General features: G+C 46.0%; 1 protein-coding gene across 1 annotated transcript; it reads right to left on the bottom strand.

The window, feature by feature from the left end:
• Positions 1 to 409: 409 nt before the first annotated feature.
• On the bottom strand, positions 410 to 18,674 carry PROKR1 (prokineticin receptor 1). The gene is made up of 3 exons (XM_042930222.1): positions 18,543 to 18,674; positions 10,371 to 11,013; positions 410 to 1,303 (listed from the first exon to the last, which is right to left on the bottom strand). Exons 2-3 carry the CDS (start codon positions 10,853 to 10,855, stop codon positions 607 to 609), a joined length of 1,182 nt encoding a protein of 393 aa, XP_042786156.1. The 5' UTR covers positions 10,856 to 11,013; positions 18,543 to 18,674; the 3' UTR covers positions 410 to 606.
• Between the last annotated feature and the right edge of the window lie 1,756 nt (positions 18,675 to 20,430).

Here is a 20,430-nt window from a genome sequence, read left to right as displayed (position 1 = left end):
GGGAGGAGGGCTTGGACAGAACTTGGTCATGCATATTGAGGTGTCCATGTACATGCACATAAAGTTCCTCACAGTGAGAGTAGGGACCAGGGATGAGAAAAGAAGGGTTGAAGAAAGAACTAGGAGCCTGTGTTTGTATTCAAATATTAGGAGTGAACTCAAGACCAAGAACAGTCCTAGAGATGGACTACATCAGTATCTGATGAGTACTCAAGATGGTCAGAGTACTGGAAACACGTGTACCACAGTCCTAGATGCCTAATTGGGTTCCCTTCTGGAAAGCCTCTCATTTCAGGCTATGCCCCAACATTTGTCTTGGCTGAATCCTTATTTCTTTTTGCCAATTAAATGTTGTCAACATATATGCATTTCACCAGTGCCTACTCTTTGCATACATTAGACATTCAGTTACTGTTGGTCACTGGGGATGGTATCTAGCCACATCAGTTTTATAAATTCTAAGCTCCTTGAACACAGTGTTCACTAAGCTGTCCGTTACCTCTGCCTTCTGCCAAAAACCAAGAGTTCTTGGTTGATAGTCTGTTTCTAGCACTGGTCAGTGTCCCAAAGGTCTGTCTTTGTTTAAACTGTGAAAGGTCCATCCAGTTATTTTAGTCTGATGCAGTCCACCTCTTCAGTTGCTGGCACCCCTGTGGTTTTAAGATCAAGATCCGCGCTGGACTTACTCCCATTGTAAGAAGACTTCCAATGGAGCAGCATGATCTTCTTGAAGTACTTGATGGTGTTGTTCTTGACGGTCACGAAGCACAGGGTGTTGATCATGCTGTTGCTCATGGCGATGCACTCCACGACGTAGAAGGCCGTGAGGTAGTGCTTCTCCTTGACGAACACGGTGGGGAAAAAGTCGCGCACGATGGTGAAGCCATAGAAGGGAGCCCAGCACAGCACGTAGGCAGTGAGGATGCACATGAGCACCAGCACCGTCTTCCTGCGGCAGCGCAGCCGCTTCCGGATCTGCTCCGTCTGGAAGCCTGGGACCTCCTTGAACCAGAGCTCCCGGGAGATCCTGGCATAGCACAGGGTCATCGTGACCACGGGGCCCACGAACTCGATGCCAAAGATGAAGAGGAAGTAGGACTTGTAGTAGATCTGTTGGTCCACCGGCCAGATCTGGCCACAGAAGATCTTCTCTTGGCTCTTGACAATGATGAGGACCGTTTCGGTTGTGAAGTAGGCTGAAGGGATGGCGATGAGGATGGACACCATCCACACCAGGGCAATCAAGCCAGTGGCTGTTTGATACTTCATCCTGGGTCTCAGCGGGTGGACGATGGCCAGATATCTAGTACAAGAACACAAATGGGTTCAACCACTGTAATGAGGTAGTGCTGGATGGTGATATTGTTTTTGCAACATGAGAAGGTGCCACCGAATGGCACATGTGGAGGAAAAACAACCATGTGAGCTTTTCCAGAAAGGCAGACTTGAGCGCAAACCCCAGTTCTACCCCCTTACTAGCTATCGCAACCTTGGGCAAATTTTGTTCAATCATTCTGAGTCTTGGTTTCATTACCTGCAAAAGCTTTTGTTTGTTTGTGCTAATAGATACACAATTTTTGGCGCAGGTTTAGACATGATATACACTCAATAAATACTAACTATTATTCAAAGTAGTAATAATGCCTCCCGTTGGTTTCTGGCCTGGCACTATTCCCAGGTCTTTCTTGTTTCCAAGATTACTCCTCCTAATTAGCCCATAGTTTTTAGAGCTAAGAGGGCCTGATAATTCCAAAGAGTTGTCGGGAGATCTTGCCCTTTCCAGTGGAAGCAGTGGGCAAAGTCTTCCATCTACATTTCTAAAAATTTTGCTTCAAAGGTAAAAGAAAAGCATGTGACCATTTACCTTATTTTCCAGGTGTAAAAATGGAGCCTGGAGACAGATGACTGACTCTCTCAAGGTCATATACCACAGGACCCTTGATAGAAAACATTTAACCCTATCTCATGGTAGATGTGAAAAATCAATCAAGAATATACATGAATGTTTTTTTTTTTTTTTCAACCACAAAGCACCAGACAGTGAAAGATATTGCTTTTGTTCTTTCCCAAAAAACCACACTGCTGTTGCCACAGTGGTCCAGGAACGAAGAAAGAGCACTTTCTGGGGGATGTGAGTCATTTGTGTGGTATGAAAGCCTCCTTCCCAGAGAGAGAGCACATACTTATGCAGAGAGCTCTGGTTTCCTGGAAGGCTTTCCCTGTCTGGCAGGGGGTAGAAGTTGGAGAAGGAGAAAGACGAGGAGTGAAGTGGGAGGGAGTGATAAATAATGCTGGAAATAAACACATTCTCACGTGTCCATAGCTTATCCCAGGTAGAGCCAAGAGCAAATGTGAGAGAAGCCTGAAGGAAAGCCAGACCAACTTTATTTCCTTTGAAACTAATCCCTTTTAGGTCATCGTTCTTAGGATTTTGATTGGAAGAGGAGGTTCATTCCTATTTTTTTCCTGATTATATTCCTGATGTGCCTGTCCCTCCTCCCCCCAACATAGGCAGCCAACTCCATTGAGTGTCATTTGGAGAGTTTACAGGAGTGAGATTCCTGCTCTCTTCTAGAGATGTCAGATGAAGTTGGATGGGTTGTGTCCACCCTCTGGACACCTAGCAGGCTGCCTGACATGCTGTGCCACCAACAGAAATCTCTGGCCTCTTGCCAATCTCCCAGGTGCTGAAGGGTGGAATGCGAATGTCTGCAGGGTGTTGGCAATGCTTCTGTCAATGCACATGTATGGACCCTTCATAAAGACCACAGTGCTCCTGCTATATTAAGTGCACCAAACTTGCTCAGACTCATAACAAAAACTAAGAGTTTAGCACCTTTTCTCTCACTCACTCTCTCCCTCTTTATCTGCCCTGCCATGTTCTATTGATTACTTTGTCAAAGAATATTTCCATATTTATACTTGTTAACCATATGAATTTTCACTATATTAATTCTATTCCTTCCTTTCCCAATAACAACTTCCTAAGTCTTTGTGATGTTTCAAGGTCAGAGTGTTTTTTCAATGAACAAATAGGAAAGAATGCCAATCTAGCAGAAGACCATGAATCCAGTCCCAGCTTTGCCACAAACTTGTTATGTGATTTGAGTCCTTTTTCTTAGCTCTGTGGGCTCAATTTCCTCATCTGTAATATGGAAATATCACCGGCCTTGCCAACCTCACAGATATACTACGAGGCTCTAATTAGACACTATGAGGTAGGGAAATTGAAAGACTCCATAAAAATCTGTCTTTTGCTCCTTTTCTTGCTTCTATTCTTGCTAGACACTGCACCCCCACTTTACATGTGCCTCAGAATGCAAATAGTGTATGTCCTCCTTGTAAGGGACAAGGAGTTAATGATTTCTTCAGACTAGATAGCACCTAAGGAAGGACCAGGTGAGAATGACCTGGCGAAGCCATCATATACATATTCCAGACCACCGGCTCTAAACATTCCGATCCATCATTCGAATAACACCTGGGCCCTGGTCTTTGTTCTAACCAGTTCCTGGATGCCTGACAGGGCACGTCCAGCAGACCACCATCCCCAGTAAAAACCCCAGACCCTAAACAAAGGAAAGACTCTCTTTCCTTTCCTTTCTGAGTCTCCCACTCTGTACCTGCATTCTCTCTAAACCTTTAGTAAACTCTTTCACCTCCTTCTGGCTCACATTTGCTTTCTGTCCCATGTGCAGCCAGGGACCCCCTTGGCTGGTACTGCAGGACCCCTTCTGGGTCCTCAGACCTGGTCTGCTGGCATTAACTGCACATAAACAACCACAGACTACTAACATACAAGAAATGGTTAGCAGCCTAAAATGTATTTTTTCAGGGGCACCTGGTGGCTCAGTCAATTAAGCGTCCGACTCTTGATTTTGGCTCAGATCATGATCTCATAGTTTGTAGGTTCAAGCCCATGCTGTCAGCACAGAGCCTGCCTGGGAATTCTCTCTCTCCTCTCTCCGCCTCTCCTCCACATGCTGGCGTGTGCGCATGAGCACGCTGGCTCGCTCGCTCTCGCTCTCAAAATAAATAAATAAACTTAAAAAAATAAAATAACATGTATTTTTTCAAAGCTATTCTGTATACACAGCAACTTTTTTTACCTGTTATTGGCAAATACTTCATTTTCAAGTTCTCTGCTACTTTTTATTTCATTGAATCTATTTATTTTTACATAAAAATTAATCTTCAGGGTAATCTGTGACTCCCCATCAGATGTTTATTTCATCTTGGCTCTCCCTGCCTTCACCCCAACTCCATTCCCAGGGTTAGAACCAGGAGCTGTGCAAGAGTCCTTCCAAATACATTTACCAAAAGGAAAATTGCAAAAAAAACTGTTTCAAGGATTGCCACCAGTCTTGGCTTGTGCTAGGATCAGAACTCCAGAACTCTAGCATTAGTAATACTTGCTTATGTTTGTAAAACAGCTTGTAATTTACAGAGCATTTTCAAATCAACTTTCTCATTACATATCCCCAAGTCTATTGAACAGGTAATACAGCAAAGATGGCCATTTCACAGATGAGCAAACTGAAGTTTGCAGAAGTTAAATAACCTGCCAAAGGCCACACAGCTAGAAATGGACAGAACCATGGTCCAGGATCATCCATATCTTGCTCCAAATCCAGTAGGGTCTCTAATATGACATTTGTCCCCTCCCTTTCCAATCAGAGCAAGCAATACCCCTTTTTCCTGGCATCCTAGCAGAATCGTCGCATCCTTTTCCTCTTTTCTCTCCATCACAGTTGGTTTCTGCTTATTGATGTTCCAAGAAGGAGTCGGGCAACTGGCAGCTACTTTCTCTGCTTATGCATATGCCCTTGGCTTGCCCTGTGTCTACCATTATAATGGCTCAGGTCCAGATCTACTTAGAGCCAACATTTCCCAGAGAACAAAGAATAAAGGCTGCTGGACAAAGAAATATCCAGGCAGTGATTGTGTGACGATGGGGAGCTTGGTGATTAAGCAAAGAATATTTGGGCTCCCTCTGTGCCCAGGACCCAACCCCAGATCAAACACGGAAATGGTGTTTATAGCAGCTTCTAAGCCAGTCATGAAATGGTCAGGGAATTCAGGACCCACTCCTCGGGCTGGTCAGCCCCATCAGTGAACTCACTGGGGAGGATTTGTGATTTCCTAAAGCTGAGCACAAGTACTCAAGCCTTAGCTGGCCCCAAGCAGCAGAACAGAAGAGTGGTCAGTGGGCAGGCTGACCAGCCATTTCCCCTGGATTTTGGATAAAGAAGGGAGTGTCACCCAGTATCCCACATGCTCTGAGATCTATGGGTTCACATCAAGGCCAGTGCATGTGTCTCCACATCTAAGGGGAAACCCAGACCTTGGGGGACACAGTCCTCTGATAATCTTTTTCAGCTCCCTGCTTTATCAGGTTTGACTTCCTATATGTAGATTTTGAGATCTTCTGAAATTTGACCCTATCTTTTGTGATCTCTACTCGGCTTATGTTCCTTGTCCCCAAGGGTCCCTTAGATCTCCCCAAGGGACCTCATACCTCAAGCATTCCCACCTTATCTTTTGCAAACACTGCCCCACTACCCTCCTGGAAAACTTTTCCTGTCCTTTGCTGATTACCACTTGTTTAAGGCCAGTTAAATGTTCACCTCCTCCTGGAAGCCTCCTCCACCTACTCCAGTATACAATGACCTCATGCTTCTGTAAATCCCATTTAAAAAAATTTTTTTTAACGTTTATTTTTTTTATTTATTTATTTTATTTTTTTTTAACGTTTATTTATTTTTGAGACAGAGACAGAGCATGAACGGGGGAGGGTCAGAGAGAGAGGGAGACACAGAATCGGAAGCAGGCTCCAGGCTCTGAGCCATCAGCCCAGAGCCCGACGCGGGGCTCGAACTCACGGACCGTGAGATTGTGACCTGAGCCGAAGTCGGACGCTCAACCGACTGAGCCACCCAGGCGCCCCTTAACGTTTATTTTTAAGAGAGAGAGAGAGAGCATGAGCAGAGGAGGGGCAGAGACAGAGGGAGACACAGAATCTGAGGCAGGCTCCAGGCTCTGAGCTGTCAGCACAGAGCCCAACACGGGGCTGGAACTCACAAATGATGAGGTCATGACCTGAACCAAAGTTGGATACTTACCCAACTGAGCCACCCAGGCACCCATGTAAATCTTATTTAAAATTTGTCCTTTACTTTATGTTGTTTCCTAAGTGTTATCCACCGTCCCCCACCCCCTCCAGATGGTAAGCTCCTCGAGAGCAGGGATCGCCTCTTACTTCTGTTATAACTTTTTGATGTCAGTGAATTCGGGCACCTAGGATTCCAGTAAAACTTCACTCTCAGCAAGTGCTTGGCACCGGATGAATAGGAATGGAATGAGTCATCGTGACAATTCTCAAAAAGATTGCAACCTCTTTTGGAAACAGGACACAAATGTGTTTACCTAGCCTGAGACTGGGAGGCAGTCTGAGGCTCAATAATAAAAGGTTGAAAGTGCAGGTGAAGAGGTTCGAGCCTCATTTTGCAGACAATGGAGTTAGTAGAGGTCTTTTGAGCAAGAGTGGGGAGACAAGCAGAAGATTAATTTAGCTGCAGTCTTGCTTTCTTCCCTCAGGCCACAGGAGCCTTTTCTCTGTTCTTAGAACACTTCATGTTTGTTCCTGTCTTGGGGCCTTTGCACTGATAATTTTCTTTGTCTGGAATGCATTTTCCCTATCTTCCTAAGGCTGGATTTTTTTTTTCTTTTTTTTCCAGAGTTCCCTTCAAATGTCTTCTCCTCAGAGACACATTTCCTACGTACCTGGAGTAACTCCCACCCTGCATCATTCTCAATGTTCTCATGTTTGTCTTTTTTGTTCAGAGTATTTGTCACGCTCTGAAATTACCTACTTTGTTTGTGTGCCTGACTGTTACCTCTCTCCAAGGCAAAGGGCTTATTTTTCTTATGCACTGTCATATCCCCAGTGCTTGGAATGCTATCTGTCACATCATAGCTGCTCTACAACAATGCTCCGTTTGAATGAATGAATGTTTAGCATGGATTGTGAGGGGTGGAGCTTTGGCAGAGGGGCAGAGCTGAGAGACACTGAGGCAAGGAGCCCAAGAGGAGGCTCTGACAGCCAGGCCTGAGTGAACAGGGAGGAGGTAGCCATGAGCATTAGCAGGTCCTATAAAGGAGCTGTGTTAGCGCAGAGGGAGAGCCATGGAGCTAGTCACAGACATAGAGAAGATAGAAGATAAATAGTTCTGTTGCGCCATATCTTCATAGCTGCATGTCTTAGAAACTTTTATCATGTTTTTTAATATCACATCATAAAACAACCACTTCAGTGAAAATGAAGGTCAGCCAATCGAAAACATTCATTAGTTTACCTGGGTTTGTTTTGTTGTTGTTGTTCCTTTAAGGATTAATTTAAGAATTATACTATCCACTTTTTATTTGGTGCTTACTCTGGCTTATGCCTTGTTCTAAACAATTATATATTATTTCACTTAATCCTCAAAGCAACCCAATATATTAGGTTTTCTTATTATTCCCTTTGTATACGTGAGAAAATTGAGGCAGAGAGATGTTAAAGAGCTAACATGAGGTTCTAGGGTTAACAGTGCTGCAGCAGGAGTTTAAACCCAGCAAAATAACCACTAACGCTACCCCTGCAATTTCATTAAATAAAAACAAAGGTATTTTTATAACTGTAGTGTATTTGGTATATCGAGATAAATATGAGTTGCTCAAGGGGGTGCCTGAGTGGCTCGGTCGATTAAATGTCCAACTTTGGCTCAGGTCATGATGTCATGATTTGTGAGTTCCAGCCCCACGTCGGGCCCTGTGCTGACAGCTCGGAGCCTGGAGCCTGCTTCGGATTCTACCTCTCTCTCTCTCTCTCTCTCTCAAAAATAACTAAACACTAAAAAATACTTTTAAAAAAACGAGTTACCCAAAACTAACCAAATAGAACATGAAAATCACTGATCAAATCCTGAACAACACATGAGGCCAGACAAAAATCAGTGAAGTCCTGCACTGCAAAACTGAAATTAAGTGGTAAAAACACATAAAAATAGTGGGAAGCAAAGATCAAAACATCAGTAAGGGAACTTCACACCTTGGAGCAGCTGGTTAGTTGGTCAAGACCACTGGATGGCCTGTGCAGGCAACACTGCTTTCCTCCAGTGTCTGGGTTCAAGTTTCTAATCACAACCCCACTGTAAACAATCGCAGTCCCAAGATACAAAGCATGTTCTCCAATTAATCTTTCTTATTGTATCTAAACTGCATTACATAAACTCACAGTGCATGAGAAGTACCTGTAGGATTTCAGACAGCTGAGTTTGATATAAAAGTAGTGTATTAATGTGAAAAAGTTCAATAGAACAAGGTTGATTCACACAGATATTACCTCTTACATGTTCAGAAGAACCTAGTACCCCTTAATTTATCCTGGCTCCTGTCCCCCTTGAAGCTACTCCCTTCTGCAGTGTTACCCCTTTTGACAAGTGGCCCCCTACATCGTAAAATGGATGGCACCCAGGAGTGGGAGCCTGCCCTGCCCAGGGAACAAACACTACCATACCCCATTTTTAGTGGCTGAGAGCACCCCCTCTGCAAATATGTCTTGCTGGAGTGAAACTTCAGGAAAGGGTCCTCTATGCTTTCAGCTTCTACTTTCAGAAAGGTCAGAGACAGGGTTCCTGGAGCTCTTCCTTGACAGCTCTAAAGGGCACTTAGAGCTGTTTGACTGGGCCCCTCCTGATTCACCTAAGGTCTGTCCCTGGGTGGATAAAATACCGTGGGGCTTCCAGACTGCTGTGGAGGACCCTGGCCAAAGTAGCCCTCTGCAGGGGTGACAACTCTGAGTACCTTCTACAGGTGACAGAGCCAGGGCTCTTTAAGCTGCTAACTCCTTGACATTCCTCCTGGGAGAAAAGAGGCTGAGGCCCCAGCTCACAATGCTTTTAAAGCCAGGTTCCTTCTCAATCTCCCCTGGAGAGTGGCCTGTTTCCAGGTTATCCAATCTCTGGTTATTCTGACTTTGGCTTCAGAAAACAGGTTCTATCTGCTGTGTTCCTCCCTGGAACACTGCCCGGGATGTCCTGATTGCGGGGGCAGGCTAGACTCCACCAGAGCCCTGAGGCCATGAAACAGGTTGAGCATCTGTGCTCCAGGCTCTCTGGGTTAAGGGAGAGAGACGTGCTGTTCAGATCCAAGTACACGGAGGCCCTGACCCTCCAGGTAACTGGCTCTGGACTGTACCAAGGTGCTCTGGAATGAGAGTCAACTTTGGGCAGAGGAGCTTGCAAAGTTTTTCCTGAGGGAACAAAAACTACCCTGGTTCATTGGCACAGATGATTGTCCTAAATGAAAAGACTGAACATAACAGAAGAAAGATTTTCATAGACTGCTCTTATTGCATTTATTTCCCATCACTAGAAACAGATCTTCTACATTGTCGCATGCAAACGTATATAAAGGAGCAAAGTGATTAATGCAACAACCAAAAAGAACAAGTAGACATTTGTTCTCTTTTTCTTTCCTTTTTTTTTTCAAATCAAATCTGTCAATCTTATTTTAAAATAAACCAGTTTGCAACAACATGGATGGAACTAGAGTGTATTATGCTAAGCGAAATAAGTCAGTCAGAGAAAGACAAGTACCGTATGATTTCACTCATGTGGAATTTAAGAAACAAAACAGATGAACCTATGAGAAGAAAAGCAAAAATAAGATAAAAACAGAGAAGGAGACAAACCGTAAGAGGCTCTAAAATACAGAGAACAAACCGTGTGTGGAGTTGCTGGTGGGGTGTTGGGTGGGGGATGGGCTAAATGGGTGATGGACATTAAGGAGGGCACTTGTTGGGATGAGCACTGGGTGTTATATGTACGTGATGAATCACTAAGTTCTATTCCTGAAATAATTATTACACTATATGTTAACTAACTTGGATTTAAATTTAAAAAAAAAAGAAAGAAAAATTGGTGTTTGGGGTTGTGGTTGAGGGTGCTCACGGTTTAATAGAGAAAATCTTCCTCAAAATTCCCAATGTGACTCAAGAAGTACTTGCCTGGAACTTAAACTTGAGCCTCCACATTTCTTCTTACCTATGTACCTCTAGACCTTGAATATCTAGGATACATCTAGGAGCACGTCCATAGCAGAGGGACCACAGGCCCTTCCCCCTGCCCAACTCTAGGGAGCTCTGCTACCTGTGCCTGCCCACAGCTGGAAAACTAGAACTCTCCTTACAGTCAATGGACCAACTTTTGAACCTCCACGCATCCACACCTATAGGAATACAGATACCTCTCATCAACCCACACCTACAGTAAAGGAAAGCACAATTCCAATGTTCCTTTCCTTGTTGTCTCCGGCACCCTCTTACTCACCTGTCAATGGCGATGGCCAGCAGGGCATTGGTGGAGACATAGAGAGAAACGGTGCGCAGGTAGTTGACAGAGGCACACATGACATGGCCATGTTCCCAGGACAGCTGGCGCACCACATAGTAATCCATCTCAAAGGGGCAGCAGACAATGGCCACCAGGAAATCAGAAATGGCCAGGTTGGCAATGAGCAGGTTGGTAAGGTTGCGCAGCTTCTTATAGCGGGCCAGGGCGGCAATGAAGATGAAGTTGCCAATGCCACAGACCAGCATGATGCCCACTAGGGCCATGCCAATGACGATCTTGGCAGCAAAGAAAGTCCTGGAATTGGTCACATCCTCATCTTCATCCAAAGGCATATCATAGTCACCATAGCTGAAGTTGAATGGGAAGGAAGCAGCTTGGGCTCCGTGGGGGGGAAACACAGAAAGGAAGTTGGTGGAGGTGTTGGTGGTATTCTCATCCATGACCCCTGTGGTGATCTCCATCTGGCCAAATAGTGCTCTGAACAACACTGCTTAGAATTCCTCTGGGATGATGTGTGGGAGGCTGTCTCCCCTCTCTGCTCACACTCAGTTCTCCCTTAATGAGTCAGAGTGTCTTTGCCAGCATCCTTGGGGTACAGTATCCAAGCTCCATCCTAAGCCTTTGAAAGACATACAAACAGTTGGCTACATATATGAGTGAACTTGGCCAAATGTAAAGCCATCCTGTAACCCAAGCAGACCCATTAGCCACCTGCTCAGAATGAACATTGAGTGATGGAGTGGAAATAAAGGAACCAGGGAGAGAGAACAAATGAATAAAAACCACATACCCACTCATACAGGGAAGGCTGGATTGCTATAGAGACAACCAGGCACTGGCTCAGTTTATTTCATTTCCACTGAAGATCTGAAATGTTGCAATTTTGCTCAAGGACCTAAGTTGAGGGTGGGGAAGCTATGGAGAATGCAAGCGACCTGCTCCAAATGTCACTCCCTGTCCTAAGAGCTTGAACTTTGTCTTTGTGAAATTGTCCCATTCTGTGACTTAAAAGAAATTATTCTGAGGATCAGCAACCCTGTCTGAGACAACCCTGTCTGCTCCCCACGAGCTGGTCTCCCTCCTCTGGCAGAACACTTCCTCTGGCAAAATCCCAGAACCTATCTAGTAGCCCCCTTTCCCTCTCCTCACTAGGTTTCCTGTCCCCACATCCAAGTCAGCTATGACCCTGGCAGACAGGCACAGCATTTACCAAGGCCTGTCCCCAGGCAGAGGCTGCAGGGTTGAAGTCACAGCCTAGTCACTGAGTGGCTTAGAAAGGGGGCTTTGGAGCAAAATCCTTCCTTGGCTGGTTGTGTGTCCTGAGGTAAAGAGCTTAAACACTCAGAGTTTCAACATCCTCCAGGCAGCAGATCAATAACATCTGTAAAGTGCAGAGCTCCCTAGAGAGGGAGGCTGTTACACCCTAAGACTGCAAAGAATTACTCTGGAGTGCTCAGGCCTCCTCAGTCAGCTTCAAGGAAGGGGAGGGAAATCCTGACCCAGATGACCCCACCACATCTCATAAAGGGGGTGGGAGTGTGGTTAGCTGCACTGCTGGAGACCAAAGCCCAAGAGAGACCCTTGCCCTCTCCCTGCAGTCCTACTCCCTCCCAGAGCCTGAAAACATCAGACCAAGTTGCTGGGATGTAAGAGGGCTGGAGTCTGGAGAGGGCAGGAAAGTATGGAAAACCTGAGGTTCCTGGAACAAAAGACACATAGCAGCACCCCCCCTCCCCCCCCCCCCCCCCGCACTCCTCAGCGGCAACGTAGCCAGAGCTTGTCTTTGGGGAACCCGCACTAAAATCCCTCTGCACCCCGATGAGGCCCAGCCACTACCTGCCTCTCTCCCCCAACTCCTCACCCCCATTTTTCTCCCCCTTGTATCCCTTCCTCTGAGCCATCAGTTCTGTCCTTCTCAGTCCCTGCCCTTTGTCCCTGTCAGGTGTGAGAAGCACAACCGTGGTCTGAAAGGTCAGAGGGGGCCAAGTCTTGGGGTCTGGACAGGTACAGCTGCAATCCTGGTGAGACAGTCCTCACTCCTTGCAGGCCCTGTGTATCTCGGAGGCACGCCCCCCCCCCCACGTCTGCTCCCGGAGGGGTACCCTCCGAGCATGTACCTGGAAGGCTCCAAGTCAGGTTTTAAAAACAAAAGGTAATAAAAACTTCTTGGGGCACCGGGGGTGTTGGGAAATTTAGCACTAGGGGAGAAATTGTCCAGCGCTCTTTTTTCCAGTGTTCTCACCTCTCAAAGACGAACTCCTTTCCGTTCCCACCCAGCGTCCTCTGGGGCTCCTGTGGTTTAGCGCTCGCCCCGCGGCCAGACCCTGCCCAAGGCTGGAAGCCTCTCTGCAGCCCCTGCCGAGAAGCCCGCTGGGGCTCCCAGCTTTCTCCTCGGAGTCGCGGAGGCTACTCCAAGGGCAGAGGGACGGGTAACCCGCCCGGATCCCCTGAGGAAATGAGCGCGAAAGCGAGTCTCTGGAAAAGCCTCCTACCCACTCAAAAAGCCCCCCCGCACCCGGTGGCCGCGCGAACCGCGTAGGGTCCTCAGAGCATCTCTCCGGGAGGGCGCGCTCCCTACCTGCGGCATCCCGGCGGGCGGACCAGGTGCGGTTTTTTATCCGGGGACGGAGACAAGAGCCCCTGCGCCCAGAGGCCCGCAGGCACCGGAGCGGTCCCCGCTCTTCCTTCTCTTCTCCGGGTTCGCTCCCTGCCCGGGCGGGAGTTACGCTCGCGCGCCGCCGCAGACCCCAGGAACGCAAGCCCCGCGGCAGGGCCACCCCCGGCCCGGGCCCGCCCCGCACTGGCGCTCCCCGCCCCCGGTGGCCGCGGGGCGCCCTGGGCACCGGCGGCTGATTAGATGAGGCGTGCTCGGGCCGGGGAGCCGGACACGTCGGGGTCGCTGCGCGGGCGCGCGGCTGGCGACCCCGGAGTCGCCGCCGGGCCGGAGTGTCGGGGAAGCAGAGGCGGCAGCTGGCAGCGAGGACACGCGGGAGGGAGCCGGGCGCCGGGCGGCGCGCGCTCCCCAGGCTCAGGCTCCAGAACGGCCGCCACGGGCAGGAACCGGGGCGCTGGCGCTCAAAGCTGGGCTCAGCGCGGGTCCGAGCGAAGTACCACCCGCCCGCTGTGCCCGCCCCCGGGGCACGGGACTTGTCCGCCGGCTCACCTGGTCAGTCCCGGCCGCCGCCGGAGGGCGGACACGGCCGGCTTAGCTGGTGGGATTTCAAAGAACCCAGAGGAGGCTCCCCTCCCGCCCACAGCACCGCCCTCGCTCCACACGCTGGGACCGACCCAAACCCCGCTCCCTCGGGCAAGCCCAGCTGGACGCCAGGGTCAGCTTCATTTCAGCAGCTTGGACCTTTGTGTAAAAGAAGCTCAGAGAACGAACTTCCAGAAAGCAATGAAGTGAGGGGATGCGGACAGTGTGGATGCTAGAGAGAAGGAGAAGTCCCCCGCCCACCAGGGATATCTGTTCAGAGGAAGGCTAAGATGACCAGAGCCAACTTAACAGAGCACAGATCTCCTTCAAGTCTAGATTTCTCAAGAAGTTAAATATAGAATTACCCTATGATCCAGCAATTCCACTTAAAAAAAAAAAAAAAATTGAAAGCAGGAACCCAGATACTTGCACACCGATGTTCATAGCAGTATTATTCACAATACCCAAAAGATGGAAACAACCCAAAGGTTCATCAACTGATGAACAGGTCTTTTTAAACGTGATATATACATAACTTAGAATAGTTCTCATCCTTCAAAAAAGGACAGAAGTACAAGTGTTGGTGAGGCTGTGGAAAAATTGGACCCCTGGTGCACTGTTGGTGGGAATGTAAAATGATAGAGCCACTGTGGAAAACGTTATGGCAGTTCCTCAAAAGTTAAAAAATAGAATTATGTCATCAGCAATTTCACTTCTGGATATATACCCAAAGTCATTGAAAGCCGTCTCTCAAAGAACTATTTGTACACCTATGTTTATGGCAGCATTATTCAAATAGCCAAAAGGTAGGAGCCACCCAAGTGTGCATCAACAGATGAATGCATAAACAAAATGTGATATATACATACAGTGGGATATAAGTCAGCCTTCAAAAGGAAGGAAGTCCTGGCACATACTACAACATGGATGAATCTTGATGACATTGTGCTAAGTGAAATAAGCCAGGCACAAAAAGACAAATACTGTATCATTCCACTTATATTAGGTACCTAGAGTAGTCAAAATCAAAGAGACAGAAAGAAGAATGGCAGTTGGTCGCCAGGGGTGGGAGGGATAAGGGAAGGGGAAATTATCACTAAATGGACACAGAGTTTCCGTTTTGCAAGACGAAAAGAGTTCTGTAGATGGATGGTGGTGATGGTTGCACAATAATGTGAATGTGCTTAATTCACTGAACTGTACACTTCAAAATGGTTAAGATAGTAAGTACTATGTGTATTTTACCACAATAAAAAATGAGGAAAAAGGAATAAAGTATGAATTCATGCTACAGTATGGGGGAATCTTGAAAACATGTTACATGAAATAAGCCAGACACAAAAAAACACAAATATTATATGATTCCATGTATATGAGGTAGCTCAAACAGGCAAATCCATAGAGTCAGAAAGTAGAATGTTATGTACCAGGGGAGGAGGAATGGGCAGCTATTGTTTTGTGGATACAGAGTTTTTGTTTGAGATGATGAAAAAGTTTTGAGTATGGATGTGCTTAATGTCATTGAACTATCCACTTAAAATGGTTAAAATGATCTACAGAATAGCTCAGACCTCCCTTAGCAAGGCATCTAAGGTCAATCCCAGTTTGGCCTCCAATTATCCACAATGGAAAGGGGGAGTTCAGGTTCTGGATCTCTACTCCTCTTTGCTACTTTCAAACCTCAGGCAAGTCACAAAACCTTTCTGAGGGTACCTTTCTCCATTTACAAAATGAGCTGAGCTTACACCAGGAAGTCACTAGCAGGTTCCAGCACTTCATGTGGTATCTTCCCCTGGCCTATATCCCTCTCTGAACACCTTCTCCTATCATTTGCACAAAACTCCTATCATTTGCACAAAACTCCTATCATTCACAAAGATGTCACAGCCCTTTCACAACTCCAAGTCTCCTGTCCCCTGGGACACGGAACATGATAGCTGTTAAGAGCATCGCATATGGAATCAGCTGCCTTTTTTCCACCTGTGTGACCCTGGGCAGTGTGGTAACCAAAGCTTAGTTCTCCCATTTGTAAATTACAGATGACAATAGCTCCTATTGCATAAGGTTGTTGTGAAGATTAAATAAGATAAAACAGGTAAAGTATTTGGCACAATGCCTGATGCTTAGCAGGCTCCTGATAAATGTCAGCTGTTACTATCACTCTGTGATTCTTTCTGTACCTTGCTCCATGAGATCTTAACCAACCAATTTGCTTTCCACCTTACACTGTTACCTGAAGAAGGGCTATGTCTTGTTCATGTTTGAATCCTTTCTTGCAATACTTCTCAGACTTGCCTGATGTAGAATTATGTGGGGTCCTAAACATACTGATTCTTTGGTCACACCCCAAACCCAGATAATTCTACAAATTAGGTGATTCTTACTATCAAATAAATTTGGGGATCTAGGGACCTAGAACAGAGCCTGGTACAAGATAGACAAATACTGATTTGTCATTCCACACAGCATATGCGGTCATTCCATATAAGCAAATGTCTTCTTGATGTTATTTATTTCTACTCAAAAATAAAAAGCAAAGCCCACAGTTATCTATTGCTGCAAAGCAAATTACCCGGAAACTCAGCACCACAAAATAACAAACATGTATTATCTCACAGAGTTTCTGAGGGTCAGGAGTCTCCAAATGGCTTAAGCTAGGTGGATCCAGGCTCAGGGTCTCTCATGAGATCGGAGTCAAGCTGTCAGCCACGCTGCAGTCTCATCCGAAGCCTCAGCTGCAGGGAGGATTCACTCCCAAGCACACTCATGAGGTTGTTGTCAGGCCTCAGTTTTTCCCTGGCTATTGCTGGAGACTTTGGTTCCTCATCATGTGAACCTAGCGTAGGCTGCCTGAGTGACCTCACAACGTGGTCGCTGACTCTCCCCGATGCTTCTGTTATATATAATTCACCACCAACAACAATAACCCTGGTACAATATGGGAAGGGACCACTCAAGTGTGTGAATATCAAGAGGGATCACCGGGGACTGATTTGGAGGCCGTTTAGGGACCGGCTGCCATATAGAACTTAGAATTTTTCCTTTCAAAGACCTGACAAAAGATGGTACCTGAGGCAACCAAGGAGGCTAGCCACAATGAAGAAATTTTTGAACTTCAGAGTAGGGAGGTCCTGCAAGACCTGTGAAGTTGGAGGACATAAGTAGGATGATTTACTGGCCCAAGACCCCCACGAAAGAAATGGAATAACAGAAGTAGATACAGTCTGGCATGTCATGTTTCGCACTCTTTTGGAGAACCGGATCCTTACATGCCAGTTTCTGCCAAAGACTTCAACAGATCTCCCTTCCATCTGAGAAGCAGACATCCACCAGATGCCCTATGTTAACAGTTTATCTCTGTGACAGAGTTAAACCAGGGTTACTTTAGCCCCAAGAATGCCAATAGCCTGGAAAATTTTTCCTTTGATGTCTACCGCCAGGAGGAGCAAAAGTACCTGGCCTCATCCTACCTACAAAGGAAGCCATAATATCTGAGAGAATTTGCCATCCCAGGGACCCTCACCAAACAAGATCAAAAAACTCATTTATAAAGCACTTTCTTTGGAGATAACCCTCAGCCCTAAATAATGTCCTTAGGCTACTTTAGATTTCTTTTCTTTCCTATTCCACTGGCAGGAATCATCCCAAGCACACTCCAAATTCTCAATTTTTCATCATTTTCTATACTTATGTCCTTCGGTTTAGACATGGACGTTTGTAACATCTTGGGGCATTTTTCAGTCATGCAACTCCTGTGATGCTCTAGTAAATACCACATAGAAACTCAGCTCAAGAAGGCCTCAGTGGGGGCACCTGGGTGGCTCAGTCGGTTAAGTGGCCGACTTTGGCTCAGGTCATGATCTCACGGTCCGTGAGTTCGAGCCCCGCGTAGGGCTCTGTGCTGACAGCTCAGAGCCTGGAGCCTGTTTCAGATTCTGTGTCTCCCTCTCTCTGACCCTCCCCCGTTCATGCTCTGTCTCTCTCTGTCTCAAAAATAAATAAACGTTAAAAAAAAAAAAAAATTTAAAAAAAAAAAAAAAAAAAGAAGGCCTCAGTGAGCTCAGTGAGCAGTCTTAGGTCGAGCAATGCTCAGGAGGGAGCCCACTCACTGAAGAGAACAGAGAGGGCTGATTTCAGAGTCCAGACTGGAATCCAAGTCTGACTTTTAGTCCCGCCTTCCATCTCTGGCAGCCACACTCACAACACCTATTGCTACCTGTCTTCATTTGCCCCTTTCTCCATGATCCTTGGCACCATGGGTCCTTGGCTCCAGTCACAATTCCCCCTGGCTGGCAAATTTACCAAATCAGCTTATTTTCTGCTTTCATCAGATTTGTTCTCTCTGCACACACTCTCATCCATCGCTACACAAAAAAAATCAAGGATTCCTGGAAGATAGCCAGAGCTGGCTCAGAACCCATCTGCTTCCTTTTCCAATTACCTCTGTAGCACTCAGGCCAAGCAGTGTTTGATGGGCTTACCAAAGCCCACTCAGCAGGTCATTTGGACTGCTCTTTGCCATTCCTCTCCACCTCCCCAAATCCCTGTGGAGGAGATGTGAAGGAAGATTCAGATAGATACAGAGACATGACCTCATGCTTGATGGAAACCCAAACACTTCAAAGATGTCAATTCTTTCATTAATTTCATTGGTTTAACACCTTTGCTAACAATTTCTTAATGATTGACAAAACTATCCCTATATTTATCTGAAAGAATAAACAGGTAATAGCATACATGGATTTTTTTTAAAAAAAAGAAGAGTAATAAGGGGAAATTTGACTTATTAATATTAAAATACTATGGAAAAAAAAAATAATAATAAAATAAAATAAAATAAAATACTATGGAGTTTCAAGAAGACAGCACACAATGGGTTTGAGCAGAAGTCATCCCCACTCTTGAGATCTGGATATGTCTTGACATGAAGTCTGATAACTCAGTGGACTCACCAATCTGGCATATTTCACATGGGGATGGAGAGGGGAGAGCTGAGGGCAGGGATGGAGCTGATGCATGGTATCTGACTCAGATTCTGGTCTTCCTGACTAAGCCCCAGGGTGACAGGGCTAAAGGCAACGGGACTCTGGAAAACAGGGGACTTTGGTAGTGCTGGCTTGGGACCCCTGATATGGAGTGGGGAGAAGAGCCTTCTCTCCTTGTTGGAGAAATGTGGCCTGGTTCTAAAGCAATGAGTGCCACATAGAATGTCATAATGGCCTGGCACCATGCAGGTTCTGAGACCCTGAAATGGGTCTTTTCCATTAACATGGTGCTCTCTCAAGAGAAGTAGCACAGCCAGGCCCCCAAAGTCTTTATGGATGGATGTGTTGAGGGGTTGGGCAAGAGGGGAGGCATGGGAGAGGATTATTCAAGAATCTCCCAACCCCAGAGACTTCTAGAAATAAGAGTCTGGGATTTTCTGCTTTACGCAGATGGAGTCAGTTATATTGTTAGGTGAGCCAGTTGTACCCACAAGTTAGGGAATCCTGGTGAAACCGGAGTTACATGAGAACACGTTACAAAGGAAGCAGTCCGTATCAACCATATCACCAAGTACAACACTTAAAGAGAGTGCTTTGATGGTTCATAGCCACTGTCTTACTAATATTCCCTATTAGGGGTGCCTGTGTGACTCAGTCAGTTGAGCATCTGATTCTTGATTTTGGCTCAGGTCATGATTCCAGGATCATGGGATCGAGCCCCAAGTCAGGCTCTATGCTGAGCATGGAGCCTGTTTGAGATTCTCTCTCTCTCTCTCTCTCTCTCTCTCTCTCTCTCTCTCTCTCCCCCCCCCTCTGCCCCTCTCCCCTGCTTGTGCATGCACTCACTCTCTCTCTCTGTCTCTAAAAAAATATTTTTTTAAATCCCTATTAATATTCTTTGATACAGAGTTCACTTTTGTAGTTTCTTCTAAGAAAAAAATTAAAGGAATATTCATAATAGTATAAAAATAATAAAATATTAAAAGACTCCAACTGCATCAAAATTAAGTTAAGTGTCTATGAGTTTCCTAGGGCTACCAAAAATCTAGGTGTCTTAAAACAACAGAAATGTATTCTCTCACTGTGCCAGAAGCTAAAGTCTGATATCAAGGTGTCAACAGGGCCAGCTTCTTCTGAGACTATGGGTGGGATCATTCCTACCCTGTCCCCAGCTTGGTGTCTTTGGCTTAAGCCATGTTGCTCCTGTCTCTACCTCTGTCCTCACATGCTGTTCTCCCTGTGTGTCTCTGTCTTCATACGGCATGTCCGTCTCATAAGGACACTAGTCATACTGGTTTAGGACCCATCTACTGACTTCATCTTTACTTGATTACATCAGCAAATGCCCTACTTCCAAATTACATCACATACTTGGGGTTAGCATTTCAACCTATCTTTTGGGGGGTCACAATTTAACTCAAAACAAGCATGTTATGATACATTTATGCGTGACAGAATACTAGGTAGCTATCAAAAATGGGGCTGTGAAATGAATCTATGCTGTTAGAAGTCAGGATAGAAGGATAATGGTTACTCTCAGGGAAGGGATATCACTGGAAGGAGCCATTTGGAGGGCTTTTGGGGGGCCAGTGATATTCTTTTTCTTGTTCTGGTAAATGGATACATGGATGTGTTCAGTTGGTAAAAATTCATCCAGCTGTACACTTATGAAATATGCACTTTTCTGAATGTATAGCACATTTCAATGAAAAGTTAATTAGGACACAGTGCTGTAAAAGTATATTGATTGACATGGAGAGATAGTCATGATATATTACTGAATGGAAAAACATCAAGTTACAAAACCATATTGCAATATGATTCCATTTGGAGGGGAAATATATAGAAAATATCT

The sequence above is a fragment of the Panthera leo genome, chromosome A3 (genome assembly GCF_018350215.1).
Source record: "Panthera leo isolate Ple1 chromosome A3, P.leo_Ple1_pat1.1, whole genome shotgun sequence".
Classification (NCBI taxonomy): domain Eukaryota; kingdom Metazoa; phylum Chordata; class Mammalia; order Carnivora; family Felidae; genus Panthera; species Panthera leo.
This window is presented reverse-complemented; position numbering and strand designations above follow the sequence as displayed.